The sequence below is a fragment of the Symsagittifera roscoffensis genome, chromosome 7 (assembly GCF_963678635.1).
Source record: "Symsagittifera roscoffensis chromosome 7, txSymRosc1.1, whole genome shotgun sequence".
Taxonomy (NCBI): Eukaryota; Metazoa; Xenacoelomorpha; order Acoela; family Convolutidae; genus Symsagittifera; species Symsagittifera roscoffensis.
The window spans coordinates 37,493,727-37,513,907 of record NC_087068.1 but is presented as its reverse complement, the minus strand read 5'-3'; the positions used below and the strand labels follow the sequence as shown (position 1 = coordinate 37,513,907).

The 20,181-nt window shown below is 36.0% G+C and overlaps 2 protein-coding genes across 3 annotated transcripts in view; both read right to left on the bottom strand.

The window, feature by feature from the left end:
* Positions 1-4,850: 4,850 nt before the first annotated feature.
* Positions 4,851-20,181, bottom strand: part of LOC134850964 (ataxin-3-like) — a 197,501-nt gene continuing 182,170 nt past the window's right edge. Inside the window, exons 2-6 of the mRNA XM_063866798.1 lie at positions 11,273-11,490; positions 8,896-9,095; positions 8,345-8,488; positions 7,919-8,006; positions 4,851-5,446 (exon numbers count right to left, since the gene is read on the bottom strand). Of these exons, the coding sequence (XP_063722868.1) occupies positions 5,309-5,446; positions 7,919-8,006; positions 8,345-8,488; positions 8,896-9,095; positions 11,273-11,458 (756 nt within the window). The 5' untranslated portion in view covers positions 11,459-11,490 and the 3' untranslated portion in view covers positions 4,851-5,308. The remainder of the gene's footprint in view (positions 5,447-7,918; positions 8,007-8,344; positions 8,489-8,895; positions 9,096-11,272; positions 11,491-20,181) is intronic.
* The window catches only part of LOC134850960 (uncharacterized), a 35,891-nt gene continuing 30,388 nt past the window's right edge, over positions 14,679-20,181 (bottom strand). For both annotated transcript variants that reach the window (XM_063866793.1, XM_063866794.1), the window contains 5 exons: positions 19,807-19,919; positions 16,113-16,258; positions 15,795-15,929; positions 15,360-15,530; positions 14,679-15,011 (listed from right to left, as the gene is read on the bottom strand). In XM_063866793.1, coding sequence (XP_063722863.1) covers positions 14,856-15,011; positions 15,360-15,530; positions 15,795-15,929; positions 16,113-16,258; positions 19,807-19,919 — 721 coding nt within the window. In that variant the 3' untranslated portion in view covers positions 14,679-14,855. The remainder of the gene's footprint in view (positions 15,012-15,359; positions 15,531-15,794; positions 15,930-16,112; positions 16,259-19,806; positions 19,920-20,181) is intronic.

The window sequence follows — 20,181 nt, the reverse complement described above, 5'->3', positions numbered from 1 at the left end:
AATTAAATCACAGCAGCATGTCCCGACCCGACCATGTTTATTAATTGAGTGTTTGATCAACATTTTTATGCGCGTTTCAAAGAGTTCGCTTTGTTCGTTCGAACATTTTAGATGTGTGATATTCATTTTGGCGAATGAACTACGCTCAACTAACAAGGTTAAAAAGACAATTATTATATCCACCATCAAGGTGCCACTTTCGGCTTTTATAAAAATTCAAAGTAAACCACAGCAGGTCAAATTAATCTACCAATTTAGAACACTCAACCACAAGTAGGGGTTCGCTTACGTCAGAATGCGTTAGTGGGGACAATGTTGATTGAATGTTTTGAGTGAACTGAGTTGCTATATAGTAGTGCTGCAACCCCATAATCTGTTTCGTTACTTCGTCGGTAAGAACTCAACAATTGTGGATCAAATCCGCATAGGATTCTCAAGTGGACATTACAATTTCTAGTTGTTCCGACTTTCGATACGAAAGTAACGGAATATTTGTGCTCGGGGTGGGTTTTTTTTCTTCAGACAAATTTCGACTTTTTAACTAGCCATTTTTGACGGAATTTTTTCTTTACATTACTCAAAAGGTATTGTTGTCCTGAGCTTAAATTTGAAAAGATATTTCACCTGTGATTATTTTTCGTAAAGTTATGAGGGTTTAAAGATTGCCATTTTGACTAATTTGAGACAATTAACACGCGATATATTTCGCGCTATTAACGCGTAAGCGGAGAGTTATTGCGTCTTATAAATCGTTCCAAATTAGTTGAACGAAGCTTATTTGCCGTAATTGATTTGTTACAAGGAACGAAATCTCTCTTTTTGTACTTTATATGGCCTGAGGGGGGATGATTTTCATTGAAAATTTCAAATTTTAGAAAAAAAAATTCATTTTATTTTATTTCATTTAATTTTTTTATGTTTTTACTGCTGCTCCATAAACCTTAAAAGGCAGTCGGAACATTCAGGGCTTCGCCCTGATACGAGCAGTCTTGTTTCCTTTAGCCAACGGTATTTTGGAATACACACTTAGATTTCTAGCAGATGTTTTTGAGTTTTTTTTTAAATATTCCTCGAATTTAACTACATAATAAATTTGCATGATAGTCTGGTTTTCTCAAACCAGGCTACTTTACTAGGCAATACGATACGTTTGAGAAAACCAGACTTTCATTTTTAAGCTTCATATAGTTTTCTCTGCCCAATTCCAATTGTAAAAAAAAGGCAAGATTTCTTTAAACTTCTCTTAGCGGCCTTGTTTTATGAATGCAGAAAGTTTTCCAAACGTTAACTATTCCGACCACTTAAGGTAAGAAATGATCTTCAGGTTTGTTTTGTTTTCTTTTCCAAATCAGGATCACTAATTAATATCAGATCCAGTCGAGTGATACATCATAAAAAAGGCCGAGTGATCCAACATTCGATCGATACATCGTTCCAAATAAACACTCCAAAAAATTGCATCCACTTTACTCACCGAGCCAATGGATTGTCAACAAAAATTAAACCTCTACTCTGAACACACAAGCAAAAAAATGGCAAACAGGAGCTCGTTCAGTCGCAAAATTAGCTGACAAAAGCTTATTGTTTCGACCATTTGAAAATGCGAAGGAACTTCGTCTTCGGGCGTGTTTTAGTTTTTTTTCCACGCAAAATCAGGTACCGCAAATAATCATCGGAATGGATAGAGTTATATACCATATTGAAGCGCTTTTAGTCCTGATTCGAAGCAAATTGAAAAAATTTGTTCTGTGTCGAGAAAAACCGCTTTGAAATTTTTGATTTTTGGTCTAATTTCGAGCTAATACATTCAGCGTGCAGGCTAAATTAAGCCGTGAAGTATAGTTTTACTCCGCTTATTTAAGCCCTGAAAACGTAGTTAACTTAAGCCGCGAAAACTTGGTTTCACTCGAACAAATTTAGTTTTAAGCGCGATTTTGGAAATCACAATTTCAGACCTTTTTATAACACCACACAGAAAAAACGACAATAACTTGAAAAAAAGTTTTTTTCAGACTAGTCGGAACCTTCTGCGCTATTTGTACGGTAACTGGCTATCCTTCTGAATTATTTGAGTAAATCAATCGACGGTGATACCCGCCCAATCATGGCACACGAGCAGCAAAAATTTGCGCAAGCATAAAAAAGAACTCTTGAAGCAGAAAATAATGCTCATTGAATAAAGCGGATATGACTAATTAACTGAAAGGCAAAGATGTAATTCGCAAACACAAACAAAAAAAACGGAATAAGGAGGTTATAAAAACAAAAAAAACACAAAAATACGCCAATTAGCTTTGCTTAATCAAAAAATATGCCAACAACGAGATTCGAATAATACCAATTTTTTCGCAACTACGCCATACAACCCAAACTCGGTCTAAGAACTCAAACTTGGTCTCAGAACTATCTTCCCCAGGACAAATGGCCCTATGGCAATTAGTGCTACACTAATTTGGCCTACATGACATTTTGTTATATGCCGCTTTACCCATAATTAACACTTTTACTTGATTCTTTGATGTTCAAACTGGTGAACAGCAAATTCTAATGTAAACTCGACACGTTTTGAGATAGGAAAAGATTCTAAATGAAATAGATTTAAGCTGAGTCCAAGAAATCAATTTAACATACTTTTAACAACAACACTTCAAAATTTGTTAAAAATCCACAATTAGCGCCATTGAAACAGAATGAAACAATATTATTCTTTCAGTTTTGGTCATTGTTTTACCATTTTATTCGTAAGCAGCGACAATAAATACTATGAATCAATTTACATTTCAACCAAATAAACAAATGCTCATTATTGACGGACACGATTCAATAAAAAGGCAAACAATAACAACTAATGAGCATTGGATATGCGCAAAATACAGTTCACACAAATGCCGCAGCAGGTGAAGACTGGTAGCAACCCACCACATAGAGCACAACTTTAATATTGGACAGGGAAAAATCTAAGGTAAACTAGATTATGCTCAGATGAAAAAGAGACAAAGCAGCAAACTGTACCTTCCAGTCGTAGTATATTTGCCAGTTGTCTCCAAGAAGTAACAGATGAAAAAGCAGCTCAATTACTTTTGCCGAATCCTGCCGCCAAAACCAGAATTAATTACTAGAAAAGAAAATCATCATCATATTCTCGCCAATCATTGAAGACAGGCATTTTCTGATTAAACTGATTTCTGTTTAATCGATCCTGAACGAATTTAACTTTTGGTGGCCAGAATAATGTACATGCTAATTGAGATCAATTTTTTTTGGCTTTGCGACGGTACGCTCAATTTTCGCCCAATGCTCATTTACCAGCTTCATATTGCATATTGCTTTGAACCACCTTGCATTTATGCTTAACTGTCCAAAAAATGCAGACAAATTTAAAATATCTGAAAGCCATCTCTCTTCTGTCTCGGACAATTGCGCAGCCATCAATGATACTACTAGTTTTTGAACAAATTGCCGTTAACGCAAATACAAGTGCATATCCAGAAACTTCAACGGCTGTTACTTTAATCTCTGTCAAATTTTTCACGCGAAATTAACAAACTGGGCCTATAAAAACAATTTCGAGCTAAGCTTGGCTTTCCGTTTAAAACCCGCTCTGTTTTGTTCCACCTGAAATGATGGACCTGACCGGTTTTGTTCCACCTGAACATTTGAGTGTTATTGAGCAGATCAAACATGTGGTAGACCGGTTAATTTTTGTGCAAAGTTTGTCCGATAAAATTGACGAACTTGCCTCATACTTGCAGAGAAATTACATTAAAGGCGAAACATTAGGCAACCGTTATTCCCTATGAATTTCTGGAACCAGTCCCAAAAAGCAGGAGAAGGTTTGACACGAACGACAAATGCTGTTGAAGTTTGGCATATCGGAGTGACTTCGATATTTCAAAGGAGCAACCTATGCCTTTACACCTTCCTGAATTTAACAGAAATCAGAAATTTAACATTTTGAAGGTTATGAGGGACACAGAATCAGGTTGGGAAGCAATATCGGGATTTTCGAGCGAAAATCCAAAACATTTGCAGTAATTTTAACAATGACCATGCCAATAATAATTTATATGCACTAGCTCATTTAACGCTTTGCTTATTTTCAATTTGTTGGCATAAATCAAGTAGAGACTAAACTATTAACCAACATTCAACACAGAATGTTCATTTTTGGTTGGCATTCTGATGGTAACACATATTTCGCTGAACTTCTTCTTTTTCCTTTGTACTCCATGATTTTGCTGCTAACTGAGAAGTGAGTTGGAAGACATGGCCCGGAATTAATTAAATTGAGGCAACCTCTTTAGCGATAACATCAAATTATTGGAACATAAAAGTTGTAATAAATTAGCCAATTCACCTTTGTTTTGATCATACTACAAACAAACTTTTATTTTCGAACAACTGAAAAAAAAAAAAATATATATATATATATATATATATATATATATATATATAAATGGAAAATATACACATTTTTAATTTAACAAGTCGGGCGATATTGGAAAAAATGCTCTGTTAAAAAACTCACTCAACGCCAAAAAATAATTGAATCAGACTCATATTATGTATGCAATCGATAATAAAAGCTTTGGCAAGTAACATTTTACGTTTTTTGTTAATTTTCATGGCTTATTTCAACAAACATTCGCAGATTAATTTTCATGGCGCGTATTCTTTGCCCCCAGCCTTCATCTCTTCCATTATTTCATATCCCAATAAAATGTACAAAAATTGCTTCGAAAAAACACTTTGGACTACGGCTGTGTGAAAAGAACTCTGAGCATTTGTGAGCGAAGCAAAACCAGGTGCAATTCTAGACCAATTTACCTAAGCTGAATAAAAAATTTAAAAACTTGCAATAAATAAATTAAATGAAAACATAGCTTCGTATAAACATTTTCAAAATATTAAAACATTGACAACATAAATAATATTGCACCGAAAATGGTAATAAATTGCGATTGTCGAATTACAGTATAAATAAACCAAAGCCCAGAAATGAAAGTCACAAAAAAGAAATTCCACGAAAAGAAATAGTCCTTCCTTACAATCTTCGGAATATAAGTTGAAAAAACTCAAACAATTTGAGCTTATCTAGATTTCATAATGATTCCAATGGCCTTTTTTTCTATCAAAAGGGTTGCAACTTTCATTATCTTTAATTTCCTTAGTTTTTTTAGTTTTATCTAAATGAAGTCGATTGACTCCACAAATATTGCTTCTGTTTTCCAAATGAGCCATTTCTGTGATGTCGCTTGTAGCTATTGTGTAACGTTAAAACTGGCCGGTGACGTCATTACTATTGGTTTTAAAGAGCGGTGGTAGTGTCATGTATGATGGGGTGATGTTCTGCATTGATTGCATGTTGCAGCTTTTCCCAGTACCATCTGGCCAAGTATATCATCAGATTGAACAGCACAGTCACAAACACGAACCAGCAGGCTGTCTGCACAATGAAAAACATTAACAAAACAAAATAATCTTGAAACACTTTCACACATAGGCGAAGCTGCGCTTCGCAAACACAAGCGAGGAAAATGCAAAAAAAAGGGCTCAGGTAAAACAAAGTGAAATATGGAAAAGATTAAAAATACACCTGAGTAAAAATTTGTACTGTCTTTATAAGTATCACGTTCTTGCTCTGCTCCATGACCGCTTGTAATTTTACTAACACTAGCCACCAACAAAGCAGCAACAATTTCTACCAAATTGCCAGTCCTACGCAGCAAAAAGTCGACCAAGACTATTTCAAGGTTCCGGATGTAAATCCCCGACCTGCTAATTAGGAGTCTCACATTCGCGCATCTACGCCACGGTCGCTTGAAAGTAAACTAGTGGCCCAGCTAATGCGGGAGTTAAAGCGGGAGAACTGGTACGGAAATGCTTCATTTTCAATATTTCAAAAAATGAACTATACGCAAAACCCTAGAGAGTTCTCTGCATGAGCAGGGGACTAGCCGCTGATTGAAAAACTACTACTCGCTCTTTCAATTGAAGTCTATCTCAGATTTGGCTGAATTGTTTTCAAGAAAAATAAAAATTCAAATAAAATTGGTCTTTTCCTAAACCCATAAAAATTCTCTTCTAAAGCATGAGAAAAAACTCTCATGCAAAGAAGACTTCAACACCCTGATTTCGAGATTGAACCTTTAATATCAGATTTAGCTAGTAGTTTTCGAGAATAGTGATGAAATTTTAAAAAACAATCATCGGAAAAAGTCTCAAAAAATGGATTTTTCCGAAGTCATATCAGCTGTTTTATGATAAAAAAGCTGGGTAAAACAGAAACGGAAAATCTTACCACCATGTTAATTTGAATGAACCATTAACCTCAGAATCAGCAGGTTAGTTTTTGAAAACTCAAGGCATAGCTACTTGTTCAGGGAAGATTTGCAACTGTTTTTCTTTCGGTTAAACTCTTAATCTCCGATTTAGCAGGGTATAAGAAAAGCCAAAAATTTTTAAAAATTAACAAAATGTCAAAAAATGGGCTTGTATGAGGCGATAAGTTTTTTCTATCGCACTTAGGGTATAGCCGCTTGAGAAGGGGAGATCCCTAGAATTTTTCTTTCGATTGAAACCCTCATCTCAGATTTGTGCATTTATTATTTGAGAAAATGAAAAAATTCAAACCAATTAAGTCGAAAATACCAATAGGGGGGTCAATGAAACTTTCGAAGGCCGTAGAACGTGGGGTAAAATGAAAACAGGGGGCCTGTTTTTCCATAAGTATAGTTTTTGAGAAAAATTCAAATTTCTGCAAAATTTTCCAAAGCGTGGCAAAAAATCACAACAAATAACAAAACCCATACATTGTCACAATACCTGTTTTTTCTTATACAGGACCTAATTATAGCCAAAAACAAAACAGCAAAATATGTTTTTAATTGCTTATGCTTAAATAGGCTGAAAAATGATTCAATTGAAATATACCAAAATTGCCACCAAACGAGCACTTTTATTTGCGACTTAGGTAAGAAAAAAATCCTTGATAATAATACGCTACGCTTCGCTTTTATAAAAACATAGCCAGTACAATTTTCAAACATTGAACTGAGAAACCCAAAAACTTTTGATTTTTTGAATAGCTTCAAGTTTTGGGTTTCGAAGAAGAAATATCTCACGTTAAACTCTTTGAAATTCAAAACAAATCTCTAATCACATCTTATTTACCAAACCATGTCAGACTTCCATTTGACTTTTCCTCATCTTTACCTATCAGTAATCCCTTGCGAGGCAAAGCAGAGTTTCGATCCACATGCTATACAGCAAACATAATAGCATGATCAACTAGCAGACATAAATTCCGACGGAAGCAAATTAAAATTGAAAGAAAAGAATTTTTTTATATGTCGAAAAAAACTAGATCTACCAAAATTTTCATTATTTGCCTCAATTTGTCTCGAATAAGAAAACCGATAAAAGAATTTAGTTACGAAGCGGTAACAAAACCGACTATTTTTGAGAACACGCCCATTGGTTCAAAAAAATCAAACAAAAAATAAATAATTACTCCCTCAAACTGACACATAAGAAACTTATTTCGCTCATCCAACGCCACATATTAATCGACACGTGATGCCACATGTAGTGCGCAAAATACTCACCGCAGCGACAACGTGTTGCGAGCTTGCAGACAAATGGCAGGGCTGTAAACGTAAATTAGAGTTGTAGCTTTCCCTAAATTGTTCGGATTCAAACCACGAGCCTTAAGCAGGTGTGTTACCTCTATGCCAGATACGCTGGATGGTTGCTTGAACTTTGATTCATTAAGAAGTAAATTGACACACGTGTAACATTTTTACGCGCGATTTCTTGTGAACAAAGTTGTCTAAGGTAACAGAAGTCTAGTAACCAGTTGCAACACCCTTGAAAATATATTTGGATTCTAGAAACTAGGGGGTCAATTAAATGTTACCTTGGATGAGTGTAGGAAATCATAGAACTCTCCGTGTGTGTCGTGTACATAAGGATCAGCCCAGCTCACTCCGGCCATTTGGCCACATCTGAAGTACAAACGAAACATAACTTACATAACTAGTTTCATGCGGATTTTTTTTCTGATGTACTATTTATAGAGAAATAAATTGTCTTTCTTTCTTTCTTTCTTTCTTTCTTTCTTTCTATGAGTATAAACTTTTGCTATTCTTTATGCTTAACCTCTGAACATGCAATTTAAAACAATATAATTTTTCTGATGCATCTAGAAGAGTAATCGCCCGCAAGAAATTGGGCTTACTTATGCCTGAGAATAGAAAGAAAAAGTGTCTATGTCTATGCTATGGGAGAGAATATTTTCCAATGCTTCCTAAATAAAATATGTCCCAACGAAACTCGAACCCACTGGTATGTGTCTTGAGACTGTATTTTGATGGAAGCGCAGAGGTGTCTGAGTCCTGCACTAGACAGACAGGCGGCGAGGAAGGTGAGAAAAGTGAACACAATGTGAACAATTATCTGAATAGGGAAGGGCGCACAGCAGGCAGCTCTGAAACCATAACACTTTTTGTGACTTTTTTCTGAGCAAAAAAATTGAGAGAAAAGAGATGGGCATTAGTGTGGATTAACATCGAGTAATGCCTCAAGCTAAAGGTTCCTTCAGACGAAGACATAGATTAACATAAATCTTGGTGCTCGCTAAAAACTTAACTGCAATCTTATTGATTGTCTTTTTAATCGGCAAACACAAATAGGCCAATCCCAAAAAAATATATACAAAACCGTCAGTTTTATAGCTTCACACAGTTTCGACTGATATCTTTTGGATGCCGAACGTGATCACCTTTTAGAAACGGTAGCAATCAGGTTGAGAAGGAAGGAAAAAACATCGTTGCAAAACAGCTTATAACAAAATGAACATAAGTCGTCGTAAGATGAAAAGGATTGACTACTTACTCTAATCCGAACGCTTCTCTTCCAGTGCAACACATGGCTATGAAGTATGCGCCGAAGAACACTCCTGCTATAAGCACCAAAGCATTGATCCAACAGATGTAGGAACAAGTGGAGTCTCTTCCCCACGAGGACACCGCAAACGACCCCGTAGAGGTGAAGGTCACTTCCCCATACAACATACAGTGGTCTCGAAAGCTAGCCTAAAAACATCGTCAGATACAAAATGACCCCAGCCGACGCATCATTTAGTTAAATTCGAGATATTGGAGGTCAGTGAAAAGCACAAAAACACTTATGAATGCAGGCTAAAGAGCGTTTCTAAACAGTATATGAAAATCAGGCGTTATAGTGGTAAAGTGTTCTTTTAAAATCGTCAGATCGCGTATTCGATCTCATGAAATGGCAATGTTAGTGTTTGAAGACGATCTCTCACTTGACCTCTAGCTTCAGGTCTACCACAACCTGACCAAATTTGGCTGCAATAGTGGTACCACGTGAAAGTTCTATACGCTAAAAAACGGCCTTGAGTCGCTAAAAAGAGCTTCGCTCAACAAATTAACACAGTCTGGAATGTCAGGAGATAATAAAAAGGGTCTATCCTCGATAGGACTGTTAAGGTCTACTGATGGATCCTCTGCGATTCGCAGGAACTAAAATATTTTATGACAGAGCACAATTGATAATGACCTATTGGGTTTTATTTTTGTTTGTCGTAACCTCAGATGATGCTAGACGAAACATGCAGTGGTGAAACAAATAAAGACGCAAGTAACAAGCAACTTATTTTTTATGATAGACAAAAATGGTGTAAACTAGTTAAATTCAGAACTATTCAGCGAACATTCGGTTTTAGATGTTTAGCCATGTGATATAATTTTCTGCAGTCATAGAAAAAAAGATCGAATAAGCAAAGAGCATACATTGGAAGAGCAAAAAAAGATCGAATAAGCAAAGGGCATACATTGGAAGAGCAAAAAAAGATAGAATAAGCAAAGGGCATACATTGAAAGAGCAAAAAAAAGAATTTCCTGTAGCTGTGCAAGTAGTACAGAAAGTTCCGATCACCATTACTTATTAAACAAAAAACTTGATATTTACTAATACATTTTTACCCCCTTTGAGCAGTTTTTTGCGTGATTTGAGCAAATAAACTCAAGAACAAGAGTTTTATTGACTACATTTTAATCAGATTCAAACTTCGACGTTTTTTTATATCTTAGTACTGGGTAAGAGCTAAACTAAGCCTCAACAAAGAGAAGATGAAGCTTCACAAACACAAGCGAAAAAACGGCAAAAAGTAGCCTTATAAGGGCTCAAAAATTGAAAGGAAAAAGGATATTTTTTATACACTACGTGCAGCAACAGATCCCCCGACCTGAAGACTGAGTGACACAGCCTAGCATCAGCGCCATGAGCCCTTGACAATCTTCAAGCACTAGCCGCTACTAAACCAGATACGAAGATACAATGCTATGCACCAAAAATGAACCAGATAAAATGCTATTGCTCCGAAAGCGCTACCAAATAAATGGGCACTTTTATTTGCGACTTGGATTAGAAAGGGATTACAAAAACGACACTACGCTCCACCTGTGTAAGAAGTAGTTTTCCCACAGCTAAAATTATGGGCTTTTTGCGGTACTCGATCGCCTTTCTAGCTCCAAAATTTCGAACCGATCTTTTTCGACACAAAACTTTTGGATATTTTTCTGTCTAGCGACTTACGGCTCAAAGGGCTCTTTTATGATATATCACAGGAACCACTCTGATTTTTAATTGTGATGCCAGAAAAAATGGTCGCGAAACAATCGAATAAAGTTGCTCCCCATTCTCAGTGGTCGGAACAAAAATGATGATTCTAATGAGAATTTCAACGCAAATTTACGATCATTGTAAAACAGTTTGCAGGTGAAACTAAAAGCAATCACAATTGTTGGAGATTCATGAAAATAAAGCATGCATAAACGGTTATTACAATCAAGCCAACTTACCATTGTCATTTAAGGTTTGAACAGAAACCCATCAACCAATCTCACTGAAAAGATCTGAATTAAGAACAAATTGAGCGTTATTACTCTTCACCAAAGCATTCATAAATATATTCTCGGCAGAGGTGTTAATTTTAAACCTAATAAAAGACACAGATCTCGAAACGCTTTCTTTAAAAAAAAATACTTCAAACATTTTATTGAATACATTTGAAATCACAAAAAACTTATAATCCTTGAGGGTTTTCATTCTCCTATTCATTTTTTCACTTTCAATTTTGAGCTAAGAATTCAAACCAAAACTGAAAACCAAATTAAATTTAATGTCAAATGAATGGCTCATAATTTTGTCTATATTCATTCTAAATCCAAAATCAAATCACACTCACTTTTACTACTCCTATAGGAATTAAAGCGATAAATGCAGCTGTAGCACAGGACATGTAGAGAACAGCTTGTACTGCCATGAAGATGTGGTCCCTCGAGTATCCCATTTGGATCAGATTCCTCCGAACACTAGTGAAAACTAAATTGTGCGAGGACAGCCGTCGGAGAGAAGAACAGTTGTGTATCATACAATGCGCTTTTTACAACACATAAATAATCTGAAGACAAACAAGTGAAAACAAATTGGATATCAGACGGAATTGAAATGCTATATCGAAACCTTGTTCAGAATAGTGATAAAGTTGTGTTCTGAGACTGTTACCTAAATTTTGACAATCAATCAAATCTCAATTCAGAACAAGAAGGTCCAGTTGCTCTGCAAGTAGCACAGAAATTGCTGACCACAATCATTTAAGAAACAAAATTCGAACCTTATGAAACACTTGTTTCATTTCATTTATACATTTTCTGTTATTTTTCTAGTTAAGGGCAACAGAGTTAGGTGAAAATGGCAAGATTGAGAGGTAATAATAGCTGAAATAAAGTTAAATAGTAGAATTAATAAGGGATGTCTCCCATCAGTTTTGCCTAACTAAGGCTGAAAATCGAAAATATTTTGACCAGTTTTTCTCGACACAGACAATTTTTTTGATATTTTCGAATCCTAATCACGATCAATATGGCATTAAAATCATATTAGACTCGACTCAATACCAGCTTTCTACGAGGTAGTCAAAATGCGTAAAAGATTTAATCATAAGGCAGCAACTTGAAAGAAAAACAATTCAAATGGTACGAACGTTACATACATTTTGTCTTGATAGATCAATTTCCGGTTTTCAACACCTCATTTAGAATTTTTTGTTTTGGATGCGTTGTTTTCGAAAAAAAAATTGCGAAGGTAATTTTAAATGAACATTCTTTGTTTTGATATCGAAATAATTCAAGATGGTGAAAATAAAAATTCAATTGTTAATATACTTAATAAAATGAACATGTTTATATTTCATTAAATTAATTATCCAAGAAACGAAAAATTTCAACTGTCGACGGCATCTTTTTGGGCTTTCGAAAACATAAAAAAAACTATGACTCGAGCTCACAATCAAATTAAGTCAAATTACAGCGCTATAAACTTCAATGATTGGCTGTTTCAAAAACTTTCTCAACATTTAATTCAACGACAAAAACATAGCTATGAGGTACTTGATTCTGCGCAAAAAATCACCTTTTTAAAGAAGAAAAAACATCTCTATAAAGCTCTTTAAAATTCAAGAACGTTTTGTGAACTTTATTGGTAAAACCTAACCAAATTGAGAAAATTGATTCAATGGATTTTTTTATGCCGCTTGGTTATCTTAAATTTGAAACTAAGTCGTTTTCTTGCGCGAAGAGCATTTTAGTTGTTGAAGATCTTAATCTGAATTCCTGAAAAGAACCATATTGAGTTTGCTTTCTTTAAATAAATGCAAACAACAACTAGAAAATAAAGCTAACACAGAGTCGAGGCGGAGCCACGAACCACTACCGATACAAAAATATTGGCCCAAAACCAGAGTTATAGAGCGAAATTTATTGCAGAGAAAACTAGCGTCATTTTTCAGTATTTTATAGATATAGTTTGGAGCACCGTAACAAATTGACTACATGGAAAGCTTCCAAATATAACCGAATTAAATTATAGAGAAAATTTTCAATTATGATAAAAATTGCTTGGATCATAGGGACACAAAAACCTAAACAATTACATAACCGGATTACATTGAGAAAATTTTCGATAACAGAAAACATTACTGATATCTATGAGCGTTTTTTTTTAAATAAGAAAACATTAAACAAAATTTTCGTTGATTTTTTTTCGTTGCGAAACTAAGGCGAGTTAGGGCAACTAAGCCGAAAACAAAGCAGACAATCAAAAGTCCGACGATTTTTGATCACGCTGAAAATTTTCAGATTGCAGAAAAAAAAACAGCAAACCATGAACATTTCTCTTCGTAGGCATCATATTGGGGAAAAAACGTTTTTATTGAAAAAATCAATTTAACAGTGTTGTTTGATTAAAAAAAACATGTTTCATTGTTTTTTTTTTACAGTTTGATTAGTTTGCAGTAGAGAAATTCAGGTCTTCTGTGTTTTTCAGCCATAATTTGATTTCCAAAAAGCTGAAGCTGAGCACCATTTGCGATACAACTTAATATGACAGAAAGAATGTAGATAATTGTGAAAAAAAGATGTCCAAACCATAGAATGCAAATCAGCATCGGAACAAAATCAACCAAGCGGTGACAAAGCCCAAAAATACCTGAGCAGAAACTCTTCAAGCCGAACGTTTTGAATTCAAAATTATTTAAGAATTTTTACGTCCCCCTACGTCTCAAAACACACAGGCAAACATAAACTTTATAAACGCCGCAAAAAGCGACATAAACGACGCAAAAAGCGGCTACTAAGCCGATATAAAACAACCCGAAACTTATTAAACCGAAACAAATCAAAATGAAGTTTCAACAAATCAAGTGTTAAAAATACAACCAGCTTAAAAAGTATAAAGGGGAGCGTAAAAATTGTGTTTCCCTTGAAACTAACCAAAAACTAAGCCACTAAATCGATAAAAATAGGCCCAAACAGTTTGAGCCGATTAAAATTTTCAAGCGAAACAAAAAAGACATGCCAGTAAAGTTACAAATTGTAGTAGAAAATCAAACACTAAAAGCAACAATAAAAAAGCGTAGAGCAAAAAAAAACGGTCCCACGATGTGGCGACGAGGCCGACAAGAGATAAGCGGACAAATAATTGGCCGACAATTTTATTTCAAACAATAATTACCGTTTGAAAAAAAATCCTCGCCAGATTCGAACCCAGGACCTTTTGCCGTCCCAGGCGTATTCGTTATCTCCAGGCTAAGTGGGCCGGGAACGCTTAGAAGTTTCAACTAATTATGAAACAAGGTACTATGGAAACAAGGAGATAAGTCCAGATTAATCCTGTGAGCAAAGTTATTTACGCGAAAATAATCTAGTGCGCTATTACAATACCCTTGGTTGACGCAAGGGTAATAAGTCTTTCCTGTCAATTTTTTAATCCAGCTGAGTTGGAAGCACCGAAAACTGTGCTATTGGCGAAGGAAGGCGGCTGATACATCTATCGCCGCAGCTCAACTCCAAGAAAAGCTATTTTTAGTGGCAAACAATATAAAACAAAACATAGCCAACAGACAGTCATAAAAGAGTCAATGAACGCAATTAAACAGAAACAAAACTGGCTGTTTTTTTGAAACATCGAATTTTAGAGAAAAATGGAAGCCCTTAAAGGTTTTTGAATTTGTAGAACAATTGATGATTGGCACTTTTTCGATGCAATTAAGAATTAACATTATTTGAGAAAACTGGATCTAAAAATAACAATAGAAAAGTTACAAAGAATATATTTTAAAACTATAATACTGCAAATATCGGAAAACAACAGCCTTTTCTCAGTCTTGAGTAGTGCAACAACTACACGATGTTAAAATATTTTTGATTCGAAGTTTTTTTAATGTGGATTTTTATAAGTTAATGCCTATTTAGTAGCTCTAGTGATTAGTTTCAAGTTGTGGCAGGCAGAATTTCGCTAAAGCGTTGAGTGACAATTGCTATTTTGTTCCTCGCCAGTGCCAGTAGGTCCTCAGCTAGTTCCGATTGGCTCGTGTATCTACATAGTGATTGGTCAAACATCTTGCGTACGAAGTCCAGAATCTCACTCTGTAAAAAAAAAACGAATTCAAATATACTCCTCAACCAAGGAGCAGCAGCTCTTTTCTTTTCGAACCTCGCGACTGAATGTGCGCACTCCTCATAAATATAAACTGTACATTTTTCCGAACTAAAAACCCTCTCCCTGACAAAGAGCTTATTTTGCCAAAGCTTTGCCTTTTTGGGCCTTTTCAAATTGTCGGAAAACCATTTTTGGCCAGCGCCTCTTAAACATAATTATAACAAAATCAGGATATGGCAAGTCAACAAAAGATGAAGTATCAATCAATTAAGAAGGCGACCTTTAGGAGAAACATTTATCCATTAACCCACCTATCAAATAAAAAACTGTCTGACCTTGAAGAAGAGACAAAGGTCCTGCAGGTCTCCCGGTGGCCCCAGAAACCCGTATGCGAAGAGCGGTGACATCACTTCGGATACAGAATAGAAGCGGTTGATGAACCCATCCGTATATCTCAGTCGCGACCGCTTCGCTTTCAGGACAGACCACACAGCTGTGCGAAGGGCCTACGCACACACAACAAAATCACTATAAATGTTTAAACTTAGTTGAAAAACGTGAATTTTTTTTTTTAATTTTTACACAGCCAAAATGTTCAACTCAGCTTGAATATATCATAAAATGTATTTAAAATAATCAATTATCATGTCAAGTTTTTTCTCAACGAGATTTTTTTCTGAACGATGTTTCGTAGGCCACATATTCCGACTACAGCCAATTTTTGTTTGTTTCTAAATTTCAAGCGGGTGAAGAATACATTGTACAAGTACCGTTTCCTTGAACGACTGTGACAGCCACCTGTTCTGCAGCACATTCACAATGGAGGAGGGGGGACTCTCCAGGTCATCGAATGCATCCAAGAAGATGAAGTCGATCACGATGTCGAAGAAGTTCATGTCCACTACCTGAACAACGCAAACTAAACTATTTTGAGCTTCAACGAGAATATAAAACTCCGCAAAATATTTCCTGGATAGATCAATTATCATTTTGAAATAACATTGTCCATTCAAACGCTTTGCAACTTCTGCTTTGCACTTACAATCTAGGCTAGTGGAGAAGAGTAACACATGAGCAAAAGCACGTACCCCTCGATGAGAAAGTTCATCCTCAATAGTGGGCCAGTTCTGTTCTTCATCACAGAATCGGATGATCTCATCGAATGCAGTCTGGAACTCTGCCGGAGAGTGGTTGCAGCACATCAGAAAGTCAGACACCAGACGTCTACCGGCCCCTAATGCAAACAACAATCAACTTCATTCAACAATCAACCCCCCTATGGTATCTAGTGAGCGAAGTTTGTTTCTTCCAACAAATTTCCCCCTTTTCAAAAACTTTTCACATGCGGCAAAACATCAAAGCTTTAATTAGACGACTTATAATTCCTTTCAAATGCACATTAAACAAACAAAATTAACAGAATCAAAAGTACCTAAGCATTATAAAATTTTAAACAGATCATTAAGTTTCCAATTTTAGAATAGTGGCTAAATACAAATCGAGCTCACTAAAAAACTGCAGAATACTTAAAAAATGCCAATTTACACGGAAGCAGACCGGAAATTGAGAATTTTACAGGCGGTCAAAAAGGATATCAGTTAAAGGATTGACCACCCTTACCACGTACTGGCCACACAGTTACGCTGATATTCTTATCATGCCTTAGGCGGTAGAGGGTGCAACCACCAATCAGGTATTTTGGGTGGTTGCTTGAAACTAATTTGAAACTTCTTTAGACGATAAGCTAACTAAGATTAAAATTTTGTCCAGCCAGAAACGCCTAATTTTTGCAGTTAGTTGGTCCATTTAAACAGCTAACCTCGTTTAATCTGCATTCGTAACTAGCTTCAACAATAGGTTGATTAGTATCGAAATCATTCTCATTCATTCACATTTAGCAAAAGTTGACATTTACAATGGAATTCGTATTATCTGACCGCGGAAAAAAGCATCGTCTTGGTGGTTATAGATGCCGTGAAAAAAAAACTTAGGAACGGCCCCAGCAAATGGCAGAGTACATCCGGAAAATGCAGAGCAGTGGGTTATTTGGACGAACCACAAGAAATCAACCTAAAAACCGAGCATGCTCATTTACTGAGCACCTCAAAAATTCAAGCTAAGATATTTGCTAACGAAGTTCGAAAAGAGCCACAAACACTGGTAACGCTCCCGACAGATCGTCTTCAACGCCCAAATTGACTTGTCCCTCTTATGCAGCGCCGACAATACCGAGTTACTCTATTCGAAGTATAAACCGAATCAGGCAGCAAGCTTGAGAAACCATGCCAAAACCAAAAAAACTTGAGAGCGTCGACGAAACTCCTGAACTTCTCAAACTCACACAAAGCGTTGATACGTTCCTATATTTTGATTCTGATAGTCGGACAACCGAGTTTTGTTATTTGCAACATTACCCGCGCTCGATTTGCTTTCTGTCCTGCAAATGTTAAAAAAATGATTTGCTTGGCATTCGTTCCCGTTGAGGATGTAACGTTCGCATTTGAGGCGCTCCAAAAAAAAGGATCCTTCAGAAAATTTCAGAGTCTATCGTACTATTTTCACACAGAGTCGAAATTGCACTTAGCATACACAAGCAAAAATATGACCGATAACACTACTGATAAAGTGAATGGGTAGAACTTTGAGTGTACAAAACTTCTTATGCGAAGCACGCCAATTGTGAGTCTACATAATTTCTGAGTGACGCAAGCCGATTATGACGCATTAGCAGTACCAGCCAATTTGAAAAAAAAGAAACTTGCCTCAATTTATAGAGCGGACGCATTTTAACTAGTATACGAAAAATTTTATCAGAAATATCCGAACCTGCCAAGGTTTGAACCCTCTTAATTTGCTGCTGGTCTCTTTCCCTAACTGTGCGCTATAGATCCAAGACGCCTTAAAACTCAAGTGCTATTTGCAAATAATAGTCTGCGTTAATATCCTTAGCTTTGGCTGTACTTAATAGCTGGATCAAAACGAACACTTTCAAAAGGAACACATTTTGTCGCAACAATTGTATCGAAACAATATTTGCGATTTAGGTTGGAAAGAAGAATGTTCATACTAAAACACAAGCTATGTTTGTGAAGATACCTACACTGGTACCTGTCGAGGAAATAGACGCGTCAAACCAAAGTTTGACATATCCGATTGAAACGTTTTTAATGGGTGCCGAGCGGAGAACCTCGTACGAACAATTCATTGGAGGCAAAGAATGGCAGCTTCAGTAAATTTTCAACAGTACCCGCGCTTGATTTGCAACATTACCCGTGCTCGATTTACTCTCAGTCGTGTAAATGTCAAAAAATTGATTTGCTTGGCATTCGTTCCCGTTGACGATGTAACGTTCGCATTTGAGGCGCTCCAAAAAAAGGATCCTTCGGAATATTTCAGAGTCTATCGTACTATTTTGACACAGAGGCGAAACTGCACTTAGCATACACGAGCAAAAATATGACCGCTAACGCTACTGGGAAAAACTTAATGGGTAAAACTTTGAGTCTACAAAACTTCTTCAGCGAAGCACGCCAATTATGAGTATACATAATTGCTAAGTGACGCGAGCCAACTATGACCCATTAGCAGTACCAGTCAATTTGAAAAAAAAAACTTACCAACTAACATGCCTCAATTTATAGAGCGGTTGCATTTTAACTATTATACGAAAAATTTCATCAAAAATATCCGACCCTGCCAAGGTTCTAACCCTCTTATTTTGCTGCTGGTCTCCATCCAAACTTCTACGCTACAGATCCAAGACGCCTTAAGGCTAAAGTGCTATTTTCAAAAAATAGTCTGAGTTAATATCCTTATCATTGGCTGTACTTAATAGCTGGATCAAAATGAACTGCTTCAAAATGAACACATTTTGTCGCAACAATTGCATAGCAACAATATTTGCAACTTAGGTTGGAAAAAAAAGAAAGTTCATACTTAAAAAAAATATATTCTTGTGTGAAGACCTATACTGGTATCTGTCGAGGAAATAGACGCGTCAAACCAAAGTTTGACATTGCCGATTGCAACGTTTTTAAGGGGTGCTCAACGCAGAACCTCGGACGAACAATGCATTGGAGGCATAGAATGGTTGCTTCAATAAATTTGTGTTGACAAAGCACACAACCCTCCCCAAGCTCATCAAAAGTTTCAAAGATGAGCAAAAAAACGCCGAAATTTATGTAGAGAGACTGATGTCCCGTAATATTAACAAAAAAACCGAAGCCCAAGTATTCAATCGCCAATGAGAAACTCATCAAAAGACAAAAAAACTACAATCGAGACCATATACAGAAGTATTTAAAACTTTGTACCTTTAATATACATATATCCCATAACTTTAGGCGTAGCAAGTTTGTTTCGATATTTGAAATCTGTTATTTGACTCACAGAAGAAAAGTTTTATTTTTTACTTTTATCTAGTGTCTTTAATCTAAATTGGCCGAATTGTCTGATATTTTTGGCTGAATTGTCTGTATTTGAAATCGGCTGAATTTTCTCTGCGCCCTCCAAAGTAATTTTGACCAAGCAGTGAATCTGTGATTTATGATGTTTTGACAATATTATTTCTATGTCAATTTATTCATTATGAAGTCACTGCGTGATCAATCACGTATGAGTTAATTGACACCGAAATAAATAGTCAAAACATCATAAAAACATGGATAAAAAGCAGGCCTCGAGCTTCTAAAAGTTATATTAGGGAACAGCACGGACGTAGAAAGCGTTTAACTCCTGGGGTAGAGCCAGTTAACGCTCTCTTCGAGTTGGGTTTGGTCTTACCTTTGAGAAAATCACGGTTCGAGGGTTCAGCAAGGATCAGACTGAGAGACTTTCGAATTCCGAACAGCTTGGCCAAGAATTCAGAGTCAGAACCCAGATTGAGTAGTTCGGCTCTGAAACAAAAATAGTCGTTCTAAAAATTCTTAGCATATACAGTAATTCTTCGTTTTTAAAAAATATGTTTTTCAGCAGATTTATGAGAAAAAACATGATTACAACTTTTGTGTTCATTTGGCTGTAAAAAAAAGATTCAGCGGGGTTTTCAAAACCAAATTTACAGAGCACTGATACATATTTGGCCGATTCTAATGTTTTGATGCAATTGGAATCGGGTTTTCAAACAAAGCAATTTAATTGAGTAATGTGTTCTGTTCA